Below are 16,431 nucleotides of genomic sequence, written 5' to 3' on the forward strand. Positions count from 1 at the left end.
TAAGCACCATCAGCAATTAAAAGCAATTAAATGTTTTGCCCATTTTGCTGTATCATCAGAAAAGATAGATGGGGAAAGGGGAGAAACAGAGCCATGGATAGTGATGAGTGACAGCTCTCAGCAATGCCATCTCAAGCTTTGGGCAAAAAGCAGAGGCAGTAAGTTACAAACAGTATTTCAACACTAGGAAAGCAGAATGATTAAAAAAAAAAAAAAATCAAACAGAAACAAATAGATACAGTTATACTGCATATTTCTATATAGTTTAATATATCTCCACAAAAGACAAGACAGCCCATAAGTGGCAGGCTGCTCACGAGCTCTTCTAGGAGTATTAAACATAATCTCTTTTAAATTCTCCCTGGGAAGAATCTCAGCCAGCTCCAAGGGCAGCCCATGTACAATCCTGCCTTTGTTTAGGCAAGAGTGCACGGGCAGAACAAGCATAAACCCCGTCTGCTCTTATTCAGCTCATTTCTGTACAACTGTACAGCTATGAAGCAAAGAAGTGCTTCTATTTGTTGCAGTTTTCTATTGAATTACAAACACCTTGCTACATGGCTACAGTTAGAGATCCTACAAACATTGTGACATGCTTCGAGTGTATGTAATTCCACTAACGCGGGGCTTTGTGCCACAGAGATGTTAACATTCACAACAGTACCTCCTGCCAGTGACTGCTATGGAAACACAGCATTATGCCAATGATTTCACAAGAGCTCTTTAGGTCTGACTGTTTAGAAAAAAGTAACACCCCCTGCAGTGGGCCAGCAGCAGGCCCTACCTCCTAGAGCAGGAGGCACCGGAAGGATCGGTTAGTTCAGTGAGCAGCTTTTGTTTGTAAAATACTGGAAAACTAAAAACTAAGAGAGAATAAAGCAGCATGAGGCTACTTTCAATATTACAACCAAGCTACTGGTTTACTTGAACATAACCCATCACAGTAGAGCTGGAGAGTAGCATAGGTTATGAGGCAGATAACCATTTTGTCTTCAAGTAGGTCTCCTGACTAAGAGCTAATGGGAAGTATGCTGCTTCATATAAAATGTTTTATTTCTATGTGATTATTCATGAGACAGAGTTGCTTTTAGTTCTACCTGCAATTTCCACGAGGGAACTTTTGAAGAAGAACAATTTGTCATCTTTCTAGGAAGACTACAGGACCACTAAAACTTCAGTTTGTGTCTTCATCACAGTGCTATGACTGGATCAGAAATTAGCAATTACCAGAAACTGTCACAGGCATTATTCCCTGCTTTCCAATCACTGGAAAGTGACTTCAGTTATGCATTCTACTAAGAAACGCTGATATTCTGTGAGCCAAAAGAAGAAAGCAAAGTGGGCCATGACACTGAGAGGGAAAAAATCACAATAATGTTCACAACAGGAGAAAGCCAACCTCAAAAAAGGCTCAGGCAACGGTAAGTAAGGAAAGACTGTCATCATCACTTAGCATGCTAAGGTTTATGAGTTTACCTCACATACTTATCCTTAACTAAAGTAGCAGGAAGCCGTGCCTCTCCAGTGAGGGACACAGCAGGAGTTTGCAGCACAGGATGACAACATGCTCATTTATAACGTGTGGCAACACTACCAAGAATTCTGATCTTAGGTAACACAAAGAGGCAGGAGGCTTGTGCCACGTGCAGAACATCCCGTTATTCCTTACAGATCTGACTCATGCAAAACTTAATGGGCCTTAAAATAACAAGAGTTATGCCCAACTATATTTAATTCCTACTGTTCCTGGCTGAAGGTGAGAAATGTGGATTGCAACAAAATCCACAAAATCCTTTAACTCCAAAAATGTATAAATGTAAAAAATAAATCCTTTTTCTGTCACCAAGATGGTTGGTTATGAGGGTTAGATTACCTGGTGAGCCCTCTAGGAACAAGAAGAAAAGAGAGCATACTGGCAGAAATAACAAGGACTGCAAACTGATGGGTTTTTTTTGTTTGTTTGTTTTTGTTTTGTTTCTTGTAGCTAAAAGTAGCTCCAGAAGTCTGGAAAAGTCCCAAATGACCCTAATGACAGCACTGATCACATAACTCAGCTGAAGTGGTGGCACATTAACCACACCAAGCTGAGAACTTTAAGCTAATACAGTAGAGAAGTTTACTCAGTAAAATCCCATAATCAGCTGACAACATATACAGAAAGCAAATACAAAACCAACACAATCAGATCAAATTGATTCTGTCCAAGAAGAAGGTAAGAGTGTGGTGTGTTTTACGTGAGAACAAGGAAGAAATTAGAACTGAAAAAGCATAACTTACGGAGAAAATGGAGAAGTATTTTGTATTTATCACCATAGCACTTAAAACATTTAAGAAAAGGGTGTATAATGGCAATATTGTAAATTAATTTTGGAGAAAGAGAGCCCAATACTGAGAAATGCTGTTACTGGAAGTGACACCGACTCACTAAGCTGAAATGTGTTCTATGCAATTATTGAAACTGTTCATCAGAAACACAGCAAGATGAGAGAAAAGACAGATGGTGCAATATGTATATGGTGCCAGTAACATGTGAAAATTAAAAGGATTTTATTGACTGATGTTTTTCCTGATACTCACTGAAATGTACAAATTGACATTCAGTAACTGATTTGAACATTCTCTGTGTTACACTGATTCTTGCAGCCACTTTGAAGAGAGAACATTATTTTCACTTACAGGATGTTCACATCATCGCAGACACTAAAAGTGTTGACATTTTCTAGTCTAAAAGTGAAATCAAAATAGAACTGGACATAATGGTACACTGCTCTATGCCAATCCTATTGACTCAACATGCGTCAGTTTCACACATTAATTCTTGAGTACCCATTGTACAGTTAGTGAAACACCTGATCAAGCATATGTCTGAAGTCATGACTGCTTATTAAATAAAACCCCTTTTCCTAGATTTTTGAGTTATACCTAGAGATAAATGTATTCCACTGAAGTTGATTCTCTGCAGGATGTTCAGACAATCATGTCATGTCAGTATCTCTTTGAAAGCAGTGGGTCAGACTTTTTTAAAAAGGCTCTAAATAATTTCACAAAATTAATTCCAGGTGTTGATATCTAGAAAAACATGTAGTTAGGTTTCAACAAGCTTCAACGTCCTTGCGAAACAGAATGCCCTATTCTCTGTAAGCTATCATGTGAGAGATAATATTACTCTCAATTAGTAACCATCTATTCATAAATTTGGAGCTACTTTACTGATTTTAGCTCTGCTGGAAAGTTAGGTGAACTGCCTGAGGGTTTCAAAGCTCCTGATTTCAGAACTTCCCCATTTGTTTTTGCAATCTGCAGTCGTTATAAACGCTACACAAAGGCCACAGCAACTATAACACTCCATTCTATTGCTGTTGTGAACACTGGGCATTTTCTATCCAGGAGGAGATATTAAATACCATACACCATATTTAACCTGAGGAGTTTCTTTACGTTAACCAACCTTTTAGCTACGGTCCTGTATTTCTTTTTTTCCTGGTACAATCCCAAGAGCTAAAGGTCATTAGGTTCTGAAGAAAAGAGGTCTCCTTTATAAGCTCAATACAGTACTTTTATATTTTTGACTATGATATACAATGTATACCATAAATTAATTAAGACAAATACTTGTCACTTTATCTATGTAGGCACAAATAAATCAATGACTTTACTGAAGTGGAGAAATCTTCAATGGTATCATGATTCTGGATTCCATTTCCTGAATAAGGGGCACTGAAAAAAAAAAAAGAAAAGAGAGAGGGTTTAATTTCACTACCAGAGACCATCAACAATTCTGCATGCCCACTTCCAACAGATAGTATTGTCTTCAAATTACCCCCCAGACTGTGCATGCCAAATCACCACTAACCACCAATAGTTCCGTAACTGAAGCACAGCCATTTTGAGAAACCTGTGATTTTTTTCATGTAATTTGTCTGCTCCTTTGAAGCCAAAAGATATCTTACATTTTTTCTGGTATGCTTTCTGTGAAATAAAACTCACAGGACTAAAATCTGACATTTTTAGCATACTTCTCTGAGTTCTGTAATGAAAGCTATCTTTGATCTGAGCGACCTCCAGGTTCCAAAGTCTAATTTCCCATCTCAAAGGAATGCATTTACTAAGGCTCCATTACTTCAGCGAAATATTAGAGGTAACAATTTAACATACAGATACATTTTACTGTTAGCTTCCTAGATTGCTGGACACAACTTAAGCATTTACATAAACCTGCTCCTTTCCTGTAGAGGCATTTGAAATGAAAATTTACTGTAAACAATAGATTTTTTTTTAGCAATTATGCAAGGCCTCCAAAGTTTGGACAATCAATTGCAAAACTCCCTTTACAGCTTAGTGAAATGTGCCTCCTTAGAGCAGCAAAACTGAACACACACACATAATACAGAGATGCAAAACTTCTTATCATTGAACAACGTAATGAAGAATAAGAATGATGGCCTGCAGAAAGGTCTGCCTCCAGCATTCCAAAGGAGTTAATATGTTACCTGTGTAATAGACTAGCTCATCCCAGCCAGGTTTGTGCCACGCAGCATTCCTTATATCTTCTCTGGTCTGGAGATCTTTGTAAGCTGGCAAGAGACAACAGCGAGCACAAAGCTTGTAAGTAACTCCTTTTCCTTCTACATATGTACAGCTACCTTAAAAGTATTCTCATGTGTTATTACAAGACTACAAATTGAGATGTTCTCCACAAAAAGGAACACTCAAACCAGTGCAAATAGAAGGAACTGGGGAAGAGAGCAAAATGTACTTTGCAAATGCTACACCATGTAAATACTGCATGGTTGGAGTGTTTTGGGTGGTGGTGGGTAAACAGTCATCAGTGTTCTGTAAAGCATTCACCCCTGATCGTGAGCATTTCTGTAAAAAATGGCCAACAAACCAACCTGTGTACTGATGGTAGTTTTTAAATGCAATAAAGGCTATCAGGGGCAGCATGAGGAAGCCTAAATGTGGCAGAGAGAAATGTCTTAAAATAGATAAGGGAGATAAGGCAACAGAGTTCTACGTGGGTGGTGGGGATCACATTTCTAAAGCTGGAATACAATGTTCTGAATTGTCAAGATCTGAAGTTAATACTGCATGTTTTCTAAAATAAACATTAGACAATCAGTTTCTTCAAGGCAAAATAATCCTAGAGTAGAAGGAACCTAAGCATCAGTAGAAATTCACAAGTGGAGTAAGCCACAATGTTGTACTGCTATAATGTAAATCTCTGCTTGACTTCCCTTCTTTTATGTGTTATGTGTGATGCTTCAAACTAAGCTGTAAAAATCTCACTTCAGCATAAACGGGGATGGAAAAAAGAGAGGGCAGGATCTGAGTTGTCATGCTTATATTATTGAAACCAATCAAGTAGATAAGAAAAGCCCTTAAGAAACTTGACAGAAACAAGACAAAACATCATATGTTCAGTTCTGCTTGTTTCTTTCAAAAATAAAGTTGTCTACGCAAAAATACAGAAAATCAACATAGCTGATGTAAAAGAAAAAACTCGTTAAGGCATTCCTCCAACTTTTATAACAACCTTGTCCTCTGGGCAAAGTCAACAGTCTGTTAGAGGCTGACTGAGAAAAAAGCCAGATAAAATAAACACATTTACCCCAAAGGTGATGAACCATATACAGCTGTCCAATCTGTGAGAAAAATCCTCCAACTGCTTCGTTTTTATCTTGTCGGAAACGAATTGCACGGGCCCTACAGAAGAGAGGAGGAGTCTTTAAGAACAACAGACCTGGTAGCAAATGAATGATAACTGAAGAGAAAGCAGATGTGAACAGAGTCCCAAAAGTTAAACAGCATTTACTGCACACTTTCTCAATTCAAAATGAGGAAAAAAACCTAAGCCCGTTGATTTCTAGCACTAAGTAGTTAAAAGATGCCTACATCTTGTCAGAACATCCTAAAATTTGAGGCCTGTGGTTTCATCAGACTGTGCATTAATCACCATTTTCAAGATTAGATCCATTAAACTGATAACTGCTTGTCCAGTATTCAGCTCTCAAACTAAAACCTTGGGCTTCTGTCCCCTTGCCTTTGTCGCACCCATTCACCACGGATTTTCTGGTCACAGAATACAGTTTTATTTCTCACGTGGATCTCTGTTTTGTGACAGTCCGTGATCTGTTGTGTGAACAAGATCAGTATCTTTTCAAATTATAAATCTGTTTCACCTTCTAAAACAGACTGGTACTATTGTAGACATGCCTATTATGTAAAAATTTGAAATTCAATTTAATGGTAAATTACTGTAATCAAATGAATTATACCAATGACTATGGCTAAACTAAAAATCCAAGTCCTCACCTCTGTCAAAATAATTGAAAATATTCCAAGTTAGTTAACTACCAATCACAAACTGCACAAACTTACTGTCGAATAAGTCAGAATTAGAAGCATACACTCAAGAGGACACTGTCTCAAATGTTTTTAACCTACACGCTACAATACAAATGTGCTGCTCAATAGGTTTTCAAGAAGCAACTTAGCTTTCAAAGATTGAAAGAGTCAAGACTTAGAATACCTGAAAGAAAAATAAGTCAACTTTTACTGGTGCTGAAGTCGTGGAAGAAGAATGCGCTCTTAAGAAGTTAAAAGCATCCTTCAACGAGCAGTGCTTTCTACTCAAAATAAATTATTTCTTATTTCTACTATATGATATCTAACTAAAAGGCTTACGTGAAAGAAAACCAAACCACTCAGCCCACAGCACTGTTTGCATAAAGAATTCCTTTTCCTTTCCTCAAAGGATAAACTGAGGGTCAAAGAACTATTTTACAAGTTGCCTGAGAACAGAAGCAGACCATTAACTGGGTGCCTGAAATGCTTCAGTACCATTCTGTCACTTCCACTTCATAACTTTTAAACACACATCTCTCAAAGACAAAAACAAAAGTGCTAAGGCAGTACTTACCAGTAATTTCCCCACTCAATCATAGTTCCAGGCTACAAGAATAAAACAGACTGTTAAGATTGTAGCTTAAAGAAAACTGCAGTATTTTGATGGCACTCACAAAAAAAACCCTGCAGTATTTTGACAGTACTCACATTTACATATGGGAAACACTAATAATGAAACCATTTCCTTTAAGTGATAAGCATATTATAATCATCTATAATTACTCCATTTACTTACTATATTAGTTCTTAGTCATTTTCCAGAAGTTTCCCTCAAATTAAAACACAAGGTTTCCAGCCCTTCACAGGAGACATTAGCATCTCGTTGGAGCCTGCCTTCATTTTGGACCCCACACTTTGAGAGCAGCAGTGACTCAGCCATCAGCTTTGATAAGAACCAGGTTTTTAAGACAAGGCCTGTTTTCCATCCGCATCGTATAAACACTCTTTGAACATTTTATGACATCATATAGCTTAAAAAATAAAAAACCCTGAAACTTACCCTAAGTTGATAGGATCTCAGTTCATAAATATTCGGCCCCTCTCTGGGAACAGGTTCATTCCAGAAGCTGAATTCCAACAGTAATTGGTTCTTGCGAGAAAGAAGCATGTTGCCTCTTTCTTTGCGAAACTCTGTGAACTCCTTCAAAACAATGTGGTCATTATCAAACTGTGTGTTATGTTTCAATAACAAAAAAACCCTACAGTGTGCCCCTAGAGTGGTTTAGATTTTTCAGTACTATACTGAGGTTTTGGACACTGAAATCCTTTAAACTGCAAAGGCATCCAAATTCCCCTGGCATCTTTGAAAACTTCAGCTTGCATCTTAATAGAGATCTGAGAATCAATAACATTAAGACTCAGTATTTCTGAATCTGGATCTCTTCCAATCTGCTTGCAATAAGCTTGCACAGAAGGTGATCAGTAAAAGCAAGTGTCCAACTGTTCTGCTCTATTCTACGTTCTTTTCTTTAACCACCTGTAGCAAAATCCAAGTTTTACCTTATTTTGACGGAGTTTGCTCATGACCTCATTGAGAGCTGGATAGCCTCCCTCATACCTCCATAGGTGAACTGAAACAGAAGGAGGAAGTATTTTCATGGACGTTGTGAGCAAACAGCAAAACTCATGGAATATCACAGTACAAAATGCTTTTCATAGAGCAGAATTATACAATAACACAAGTCATGTAACAGGTTTAAACAAGATTTTCATTAAAGTACTGCACATTTGAACACTTTAACAGAATCATCTGCTTTTTGCAAAGTGTTCCTTCAAAAACTGCACAGTTTAATCTGAAGAGGAAGATTTCTAAGAGGAGGTTTTGTTGCCATGCTAGTAAAGTGTGATGACTTTACATGTCTGTAATTTAAAATGAGATTCAATTGAAGGGGTTGACTTTATTCATAAAGATCTTTTACAACTATTTCATCTAAGAGCAAGGGAGTAGTAGACTTTTTAGTTCAGCAAGTTACTGAAGCAAAAGAGCATAAGAAACTTTCAGCAGGATGCCAAAAAATGATGCAAGTGTTATTTTTGTGGTAAACGTTAAATTAAAAAAGCATACCAGAATTTATCTAAATGTGCCACAATTGTTACATTTTTGTTAGGATTTTCCCCATTAAAACATCAAAATTTCAGAATAGGTCTTTGCATTTGACAGTCTTTTCAAAGTATTCTCTCCTTAATGAGGCTCTAATAAATCCTAACTAGATCTATTTATAAGCACTTAATAAAGCAAGGCAACAATAATTCAACTCAGAGTCAGAAAAGCAATTTGCTCTCCTATCCAGAAGTCCTGAGCCTTTTCCAGCAGAGTGAACTCGAGACTAATGTATAAAGCACTTCACTATGACAGCAGATTCATCCAGTATGCCTGCTTCTATTGCCTACTCCCCAGGGCAAATTTGATATATCCAGACAGTATTAACACAGCCCCAGTACAAGTACTGAACAAGAAAAAAAGCCCATAATCTGCTTTATTATACTGCCAGAACTGTTGCAATAACACTTTCAAGCCAAGCTATGGATGCAATTATAGATATAGTCTGTGTTAATACATTACAAAAACAATGAATGAGATTTGGCTAAGCATTCTCATTTCAATTATTGCCCACTTTCCCTTCAACTTTTAAGAATTCTTTAGCAGATATTGCTTGGTTTATCTACAGTCATTTCCTCACATTTGTGCAGTGTCAATATTCCAATGTGCCGTGAATGCAGGAAAAATTACTGGGTGTACTGAAACACTAACACAGAACAGCTTGGGTTGGAAGATCATCTAGCTCCAACCACCCTGCTGTGCACAGGGCTTCTTGGATAACAAAGCAGTGACACTGACCCTAGCACAGCTCTAAGCACAGAGCTTCTACCACAAAACAAGCATTGGCACATCACTCTGTTTTGGTTTCCCACTCTTTCCTTTCCCCAGAGCCCAGGAAATTGTTCAGGTTTTCTTTCTGCACAAGTCTCTTTGCAGTTACCTCTGTAGCAGCTCTTCAGTGCTTTCTAGTTCAATGTATTTTCAATCTGCATTGTTAGGTGGTATCCTTATAAGAACATGAACAGAAAACCCCCAGTAAAGATTTAGATTATTGTGAGTTTACAATGCACTCCTTTTTTCAGATGGCATTATGATTTACATTTCATTATCATATAGCAGTTGCAGTATGAAAGTCTGAGTAAAGCTTTTTACTTTTTTGGCTTATAAGCCATTGCAACTCTGTCTCTGAAAGCCTTTGGCTTAATTATTCAGGAACACAATCCGTGCCTGCAAAATATTACAGGAGCAAATTTGACCAGGGTTTCTCCAATTGTTAAATCTACCACCTGGAAAACAGGAAAGTATTAACGAGAGGACAAGCTTTAGGAATTAAAAGCTTCACTGTCAAACTCAACAAGACAAATAGCAAGCACTGCAAATGTTAATACGACTACTGATAACCAATGCACACACATCCTCACTGTATACGTTGCTAAAGGTTTACTATCAACAGAGATGATTTAAAGAGAAGAAACCTGCCAAGCACACGTTTCACTTGTATGGTTTTACATTCTGTTGTACTTCTATCTCCTACCAGCCTGATCTTGCTCTCCGTACCACGTGTTCCAAGTCCCCACCAGTGCACATGGGTAGTGTTTTTCTTCATGAATCTTTGGCAGCACCTCTTGACTTGAAAACAAGGAATACAGACACTATGTTGCATTTCCTTCAGGGAGGCTACAGTTGATATGTATAACAAATCACCACACGTTTATCATTATGGTACGAAAATTCACAAGCTCTACGTTTCAGAAGAGAAAGCTGAAATACAAGAATCTGCTTTGCGAGGGGAAAGATAGCTACAGCTCTACATAAAAATAAGGTGAGTGCTACTATTTCTTACTGTATGACAAATGCACACCATGGTAGAACACTCTGGATGCAATGAATTACGTGATAACACCCGGGTTATCCAACACATTAGGGAAACAAACATCAGGATGTCTCACAGGAAGCACAGCCTAGCTACACGGGTGATTTGCTTTAGGAAAACGTTTTCTTCATCAACACAATACACAATAGTAGAAAAGGACAGGCTTTCTTCTTTACCAGCAACAATGTTATTAATAAAAATTAATTAATTAAATTAATTAATAAAAACAAGTGTTTTGATTGACCAAATGAAGGCTGTGCTCAATACTATGCTGCCTTACTGCTTTCTCCAAGGCTTCAGAAAGCAGATCTAGTTTGAGGCAACTTATCAGTGAAGCACGTGATGAAACTGCCATGAAAACACGACTAACACCAAATTTCTGTTTGACTATTTCCAGTAAAGGCAGTGCTTCTTCAAACTTTAAAAGGTGACTTACATTAACACTGGGAAATTAAGTTTTCCTGACAGCTAACTTGGTTAAGTCAGCTTTCACTGCATGAACACTGATGAATGTCTATTGGGCTGGTTGAACTTTGCCTTTTAATATTTTCCCCTGAATAATTACTACTCTTACCCTGCAGCCAACAGGCAGTACTTCTGCAAGGTATCAAATAATAGCAAGTAGGCTGGTCTTGTCCTGACACACAGTCAGAATATGCAAGTCTTCCTCTTGGTTCTACCACTGACTTTCTTGATGACCCACAACAAACTTCATCACCAATTTATATTTCAATATTTCTCATTACAGTGGAAATTATACAACAGAAAACTTTCCAGTGATGTTTGCAGTCACTATCAGTTTGGTTTTGCAAAGCATAACAAGATCCTAGAGAGGCAGCTTTAAGCAGGAACGTTAAATTATTACTACAGTAATCATTAAAGGTATTTTTCCAAAATATATTAAAAAAAGACACGGCATGATGTCATTCACAGACTTGAAAACCATCTTTTTCCTTTTAAAAATAACTTACAACTTCTTCAGAAGGGGATCCTTACCCACAGTGATTCATGAAGTGTTCTCCTAATTGCCTTCGTTATGTTCTTCCTTTATGAACACATGCTGACTAATCTTTATAAGGAATTTGCTTGTTCATGCTTAATTTAGGGGGAGGAAGAAGGGAAGTTCAGAAGCGCCTTCATTTCTTAATTTCTGCCTTCTCAAGTTTCCTCCTTCCCTTCAATACTTCAACTATCCTTAGTTTGGAAAGAACACATTTAACCCCACATACTTCATCTGGTTGCTATCAGCAGTTTCCTTCTTTGTTATCATTTCTTTCCTTGAGAATAAAAGCCTCTGCTTTCATGCTACATCTAGGTAGCTCACGAGATACACAGAGAAGTGGCTCTCTGCCTCATATAATTGGATGTGTTTATATTAAGCTTTTAAACAGACAGAGGGCTGAATGCTACTCATGCCTCTGTGTATATGTATTTTTTAGGTTAAAGTTTTAGGTTAAAGGTAAAAATACCTTCTGTCATAAAGTAACTGTACAATAAGGAAAACAGGTTTGGGTTATCTAGACCCATTTCAAAGCTTAATATGGCTAAGTTAGACAATGTTGGACAAAGAACTCCTAACAGAGTTGAGGACATAAATGAGGAGGTGTGAACTTCCTTACTCTCCAGCCCAACTCATGTCCCAGTCAATCCACCACTGCTAAAACCTGGTACCACTGTACTGAGAATGCTTTGTTGCACTGACAACGTGATCAAGGACAGTGGGAAACCCTGCTGTTTCCAAACTTGGGAGCTCTACTATATTTCCAATTTATACATTCAGTATTGGCATTGTGTATGCAGGACAGGGCTAATACTTCTCTAATTTGGTTCTTGAATCAGTACATTTTAAACATTACTCTTCATGCATTTTAGAAAGCTGTGACTTTTTGGATAACTAATGAGAGCACTGCTCTCTCTGGAGGTTATCATCCCAACACACAGATCCTATCCAAAGCCTGCTTAGCTCTTTAAAGTAGATCTCTCAGTAATGTAACTTTGTAGAAAGAAGACAGAGATGAACTGAGGAAGAATCAAATCGTGCATTTTCAAAATCTCCTCCAAACCATACTTTAACACTGGCATGCAGCTTTACTTACCAGTGATCTCTCCCTTTCCTTCCTATATGAAGACAATAATACCTGCCAGCAAGCTCCTACGTGGCAGGAGCTGGGGGGGAATACTAGCATGTAAGGATCTAATTGCTATTGTAAAGCTAAGGGTGGGAAGGAAGCTATTCCAACAAACTTCACCTGTGTTTGCACAAAAGGCATCACCCTGAACTGCAGATTAAGAAATGACACTTCCAAAAAGGAAAGTAAGGGGTGATCTGAGTCAAGTACCTTTTGCCATCTTTCTCCAAGAATAACAACATCTATTTACCATCATACCCTGAAAGCAAAAGCTGAATTCGTCCACCTCCCCACAAATATTCATTGCATTTGCCAATTTTTAGAATGCTTATGGTCAAATCAACATGTCTGAGATGTGAAAACATAACATACACACTTACCAAAGCTTGTTGTAGGCCTCTAGGCATTCTGGTTTTACATTGTGAACTGAAACAACAACAGTAGATGAGAAATGCAGGAATGGAACAGAGAAACGGTAACGTTAAACATAAGAATAACACTCACTCTGTAGTTTATACAGACTGCTGGTCTCTCTTTTGGCTAGAAGGTTGGAGTGAGCATCTTTCCTTGGATCGACTTTGCGAACAAATAGCGATTTTAACCAACTGTCTTCACGAGGTCTGCTAGCTGAAGATACCATCCCCCTACATATCAACAAGTACATTACACTGTCACTGAGCACGTCTTGAAAATGCCCATAATGCAGGGAAGACAGGCACGATCAAGTATAATACAAACAAAATTAAAACAGTTACATCCACCTCTGTTCCTCAGTCTTTCCACTGAGCCACTTGGCAGGCAAGGTGAAGGCAGCTCTTTTCACAGTGGGAAAAATTACCTCCTCACAAACCATTTTATGTGATACAGAGCTGAACACTTAACCATGCACTCTCTACTCTCATTCTTTGTAAGCAAATGGGTAAGAAATGGGTAGGTGGCTGCTTTTGTTGTCTTTTTATATTCTTTCTAATGAAGCATATTTACCCAATGTCTGTATTGATGTATACAGGAGTAAAAAAGAGCAAGAAGTGGCATAAGGAAAGATTTGTACAGCGTAAATAGGAAAGTATAGTGCCATATGTTCCTATGTTTGCTTAAATACAGCTCTGGAAAGGAAAAGTTAAATGACACATCTATTGTATTTAACTGAATCTTTATGCCCCCAATCTTGAACGTTCTTTCTTCTTCCTCAAAAGAAGCACTTCCTTCACTTTACCCTTTTGATACAGAGTTTTTGCTGAAATACTGAACTATTTCTCTGAAATACTAAGAAAGTGGCAGCACATTTTCTATCTCAGAAGCCAACTTTATACCCTGCACCACTATGAGATCCAGATGACAGGTTTCAATCTTCAGGTACAAATCTCTCTTCCAGTATCAAAACTTCCTGACAATTCCTCAAAGAAAAAAAAAAATAGGAGAAGAAAATATCAACTTCTTTTGGTGAAAAAAAATCTCAGAGAACACAATTGTTTGTATTGCAGAAAAGCAATTCACACCAGCAGCACTCCTCAACAATCAGCATTCAAAAACTAATGAACTGGGATACCCTGTGGAAGCAGAACGGATGAACTGAGAAGTATTTTATAGCAGAGAAATAGTAAGTACCAAAACAACCACAGCCAAGGCAATCTTCAATGCTAAGAAGTAATTGGTAAGTATTTTGTTTTATTTATTGAAGACGGTCCTTTATTTGACCTTAGAAAATCATACAAGCACATTCCTGCGCGGTCATTCCTGAGTACAAGCATTCAAAAGGGCATTCCATGATATAGCTGCTGCCAGAGGAGGGTGGTGCAGAAGAAGAGGTTTCACTGATCTCAACTGAGGGAGGAGAGAGGCACAGCACAGCTGTTTTATACCTGCACCAGGTGCCACAGGAAGGCACCATGCCCCACCTGAGGCCACGCTGGAGAGCCCACCCAATAAAGGCATGCTCTTTTAGAGCTCCTGTACAGTAAGCACTGTTATTCACTGGACACAAAACTGGGCTCCTGGGGGCAGGACTCCATTTCAGCCCTGCAGTGCTTGTTCTTTCATCTACAGGGAGATCTGTGCAGTACTAACATATTCTCCTCCAGTTACTAAATGCAATTAGCAAACTAATATTCAGAGCATTCTTCTGTGAGGAATGAAATAAGTACTTCAGATGTTTATGCAATCTTTTACTCAGGACTTGTAAAGTTCCTTATCAACAATGACTAATAAATCACAACTACCCATCTAAATGTTCACTTCACTTACAATAAAGAATGGTAACAGCTGAAATTGATTAAAACAGACACTCAGTGTGTCTCATCTGAGATGCTACAACCTTAATTTTCACCACCATTTCCCCTGAGATACACTACTGGTGTCCATCTGGACACCCACAAACCAAGATGCTCTGAGCAGACTGTCAGCTCACCTGCTTGGGCCACCTGTGCCCATGGTTGCCTTGAGAAGAGCCAGGGACTAAATGACAACTTGTTATAAGCATCAAAACTAATCCATCACCCAAAAGATCCACTTTTAAATAACATGCTCCACAGCATGATAAAATCTGTTTGAAGTAAAACATTGGATCCAAATTACCTGAATACCACTAATGAAATTACAAGTAAATGCACAGAAATAACATGTATGCACCATAGGGAATTACCATCACACTTCACAACTTTTTATTTTCTGGGAATAATGCTCATTAAAGAGTTTTCATGTAACCTTTTAAGGCACTGCTTAACTCTGCTAGCAAATGCTTATTCTACAAATGTTATCTAAAAGCTCAGATTTCTTGCTACAAAGATTAGCCTGTGACCACAAGAGGAGAACCAGTAGCTTGGTCGTGTTAAATTAACAGTGCTGCTGAGGACATTTCCATCTGCCTTAACTTCTGTGTTAGCATACAGTATAAACTGGGTAGAGCAGAAGGTATCAGGTCAAATATTTAGATTCTGTAGTAATCAATGTCTGCCTGGAAGAGAAAGAAAAACAACTCGTCTGTAACGGACAATTTTTAACTTGCGCTCTATACAGACGTCAAAGCCGAGAGAAGTTCAACCCGTGCACATCCAAAGCGTGCATCTGCTTCACAAAGCCGCCGGCAGCGCTGATCCCGCGTGCAACCGTGAGGCAGCACCGCGCTCCGCCTCAGCCCGCAGCGCTCACTGACGACGCCCGCCGCGCACCGCGGGGCGGCGCCATGAAGCCCGGCCGCTGGGAGCGCTGAGCGCGGGCGGCCGCGCTGCGGGACGGCAGTCGGACCGGGGACGCACCGCCGCCCTGCCGACCGCGATTCCGACTCGCAATGGGGTGGACGCCCGCGATCCCCACCCCTGGGCGGACTCGGGGGCCGGCCTCGGTGCCCGTGACCTTGAGGGACGCCCCAGCGGCCGCGCTCCCCGCCCCGCGAAAGGCGGCGGGCCCGGCTCCGGCCCTTCAGCCGCGGCGCGAGAGGGGCGCCATTTCCAGGCGGGAGAGGGGATCTGCAATATGTTTGTGTGTGTCGGGGGGGGATCCGCGAGTACGGGGCCGCTCCCTCTCTCGCCTCCCTCAGCCGCCCTCGGCCGCCCGCCTCCTCCCCCTCAGGGCTCACCTGAGGGCCAGGCCGCCGCCGGGCGGGATACGCGGCACGGCGCCCGCTCCCGCCGGGCTCCACCGCAGCAGCACTCGCGCCGCCATCTTGCTCCGGCCGCCTCCCTCCTGGGCCGGCGCTGTAGCGCCGCCGGCGGCCGAGGGGGGCGCAAACGGCGCGGGGGTCCTCCAGCCACGCCCCGGTGGCGGCCGCAGTACGCATGCGCGGAAGGCCGGCCCGGACCTCACCGCCCACCGTGGCTTTGGGAGTGAGGCTGAAATCCCCCGAAGCGCCGGGTTGGGCTGGAGGGTTTGCCTTCCCGTGGTGGGGATGGATTTGCACGCTGTATATCCACCTGAGTACGAGTCGGAGCACGGATTTCCTTCCACTTAGATACGGGCTTTAATCAGCCAGCTGTAATTACTGACTT

General features: G+C 40.1%; 1 protein-coding gene and 1 long non-coding RNA gene across 2 annotated transcripts; one reads left to right on the forward strand and one right to left on the reverse strand.

Annotated features, from left to right (window-relative positions):
* Positions 1–2,530: 2,530 nt before the first annotated feature.
* Positions 2,531–16,164, reverse strand: NIPSNAP2 (nipsnap homolog 2). Its single transcript, XM_052689239.1, has 10 exons — positions 16,023–16,164; positions 12,953–13,092; positions 12,829–12,874; positions 9,981–10,075; positions 7,906–7,976; positions 7,406–7,546; positions 6,920–6,951; positions 5,609–5,703; positions 4,491–4,574; positions 2,531–3,717 (listed from the first exon to the last, which is right to left on the reverse strand). The coding sequence occupies exons 1-10, from the start codon at positions 16,106–16,108 to the stop codon at positions 3,653–3,655; spliced, it is 855 nt and encodes a 284-aa protein (XP_052545199.1). The 5' UTR covers positions 16,109–16,164; the 3' UTR covers positions 2,531–3,652.
* LOC128083712 (uncharacterized) lies at positions 4,510–10,572 on the forward strand. The gene is made up of 2 exons (XR_008208162.1): positions 4,510–4,605; positions 9,984–10,572. It is a non-coding gene; the product is annotated as an uncharacterized LOC128083712 (long non-coding RNA).
* Positions 16,165–16,431: the final 267 nt, after the last annotated feature.

This window comes from Tympanuchus pallidicinctus, unplaced genomic scaffold (assembly GCF_026119805.1).
Source record: "Tympanuchus pallidicinctus isolate F22 unplaced genomic scaffold, pur_lepc_1.0 scaffold24, whole genome shotgun sequence".
Taxonomy (NCBI): Eukaryota; Metazoa; Chordata; class Aves; order Galliformes; family Phasianidae; genus Tympanuchus; species Tympanuchus pallidicinctus.

Bases quoted from the DNA above. Each gene is read 5' to 3' on its own strand.
- NIPSNAP2 (XM_052689239.1), bottom strand. From the start codon at position 16,108: ATGGCGGCGCGAGTGCTGCTGCGGTGGAGCCCGGCGGGAGCGGGCGCC. The intron at 7,977-9,980 runs GTAGGAGATAGA...CTTCTGTTTCAG, and splicing joins CGGAGAGCAAGATCAGGCTG to TTCACCTATGGAGGTATGAG. The intron at 4,575-5,608 runs GTAAATGTGTTT...GTCTCTTGCCAG, and splicing joins TATGGTTCATCACCTTTGGG to CTTACAAAGATCTCCAGACC.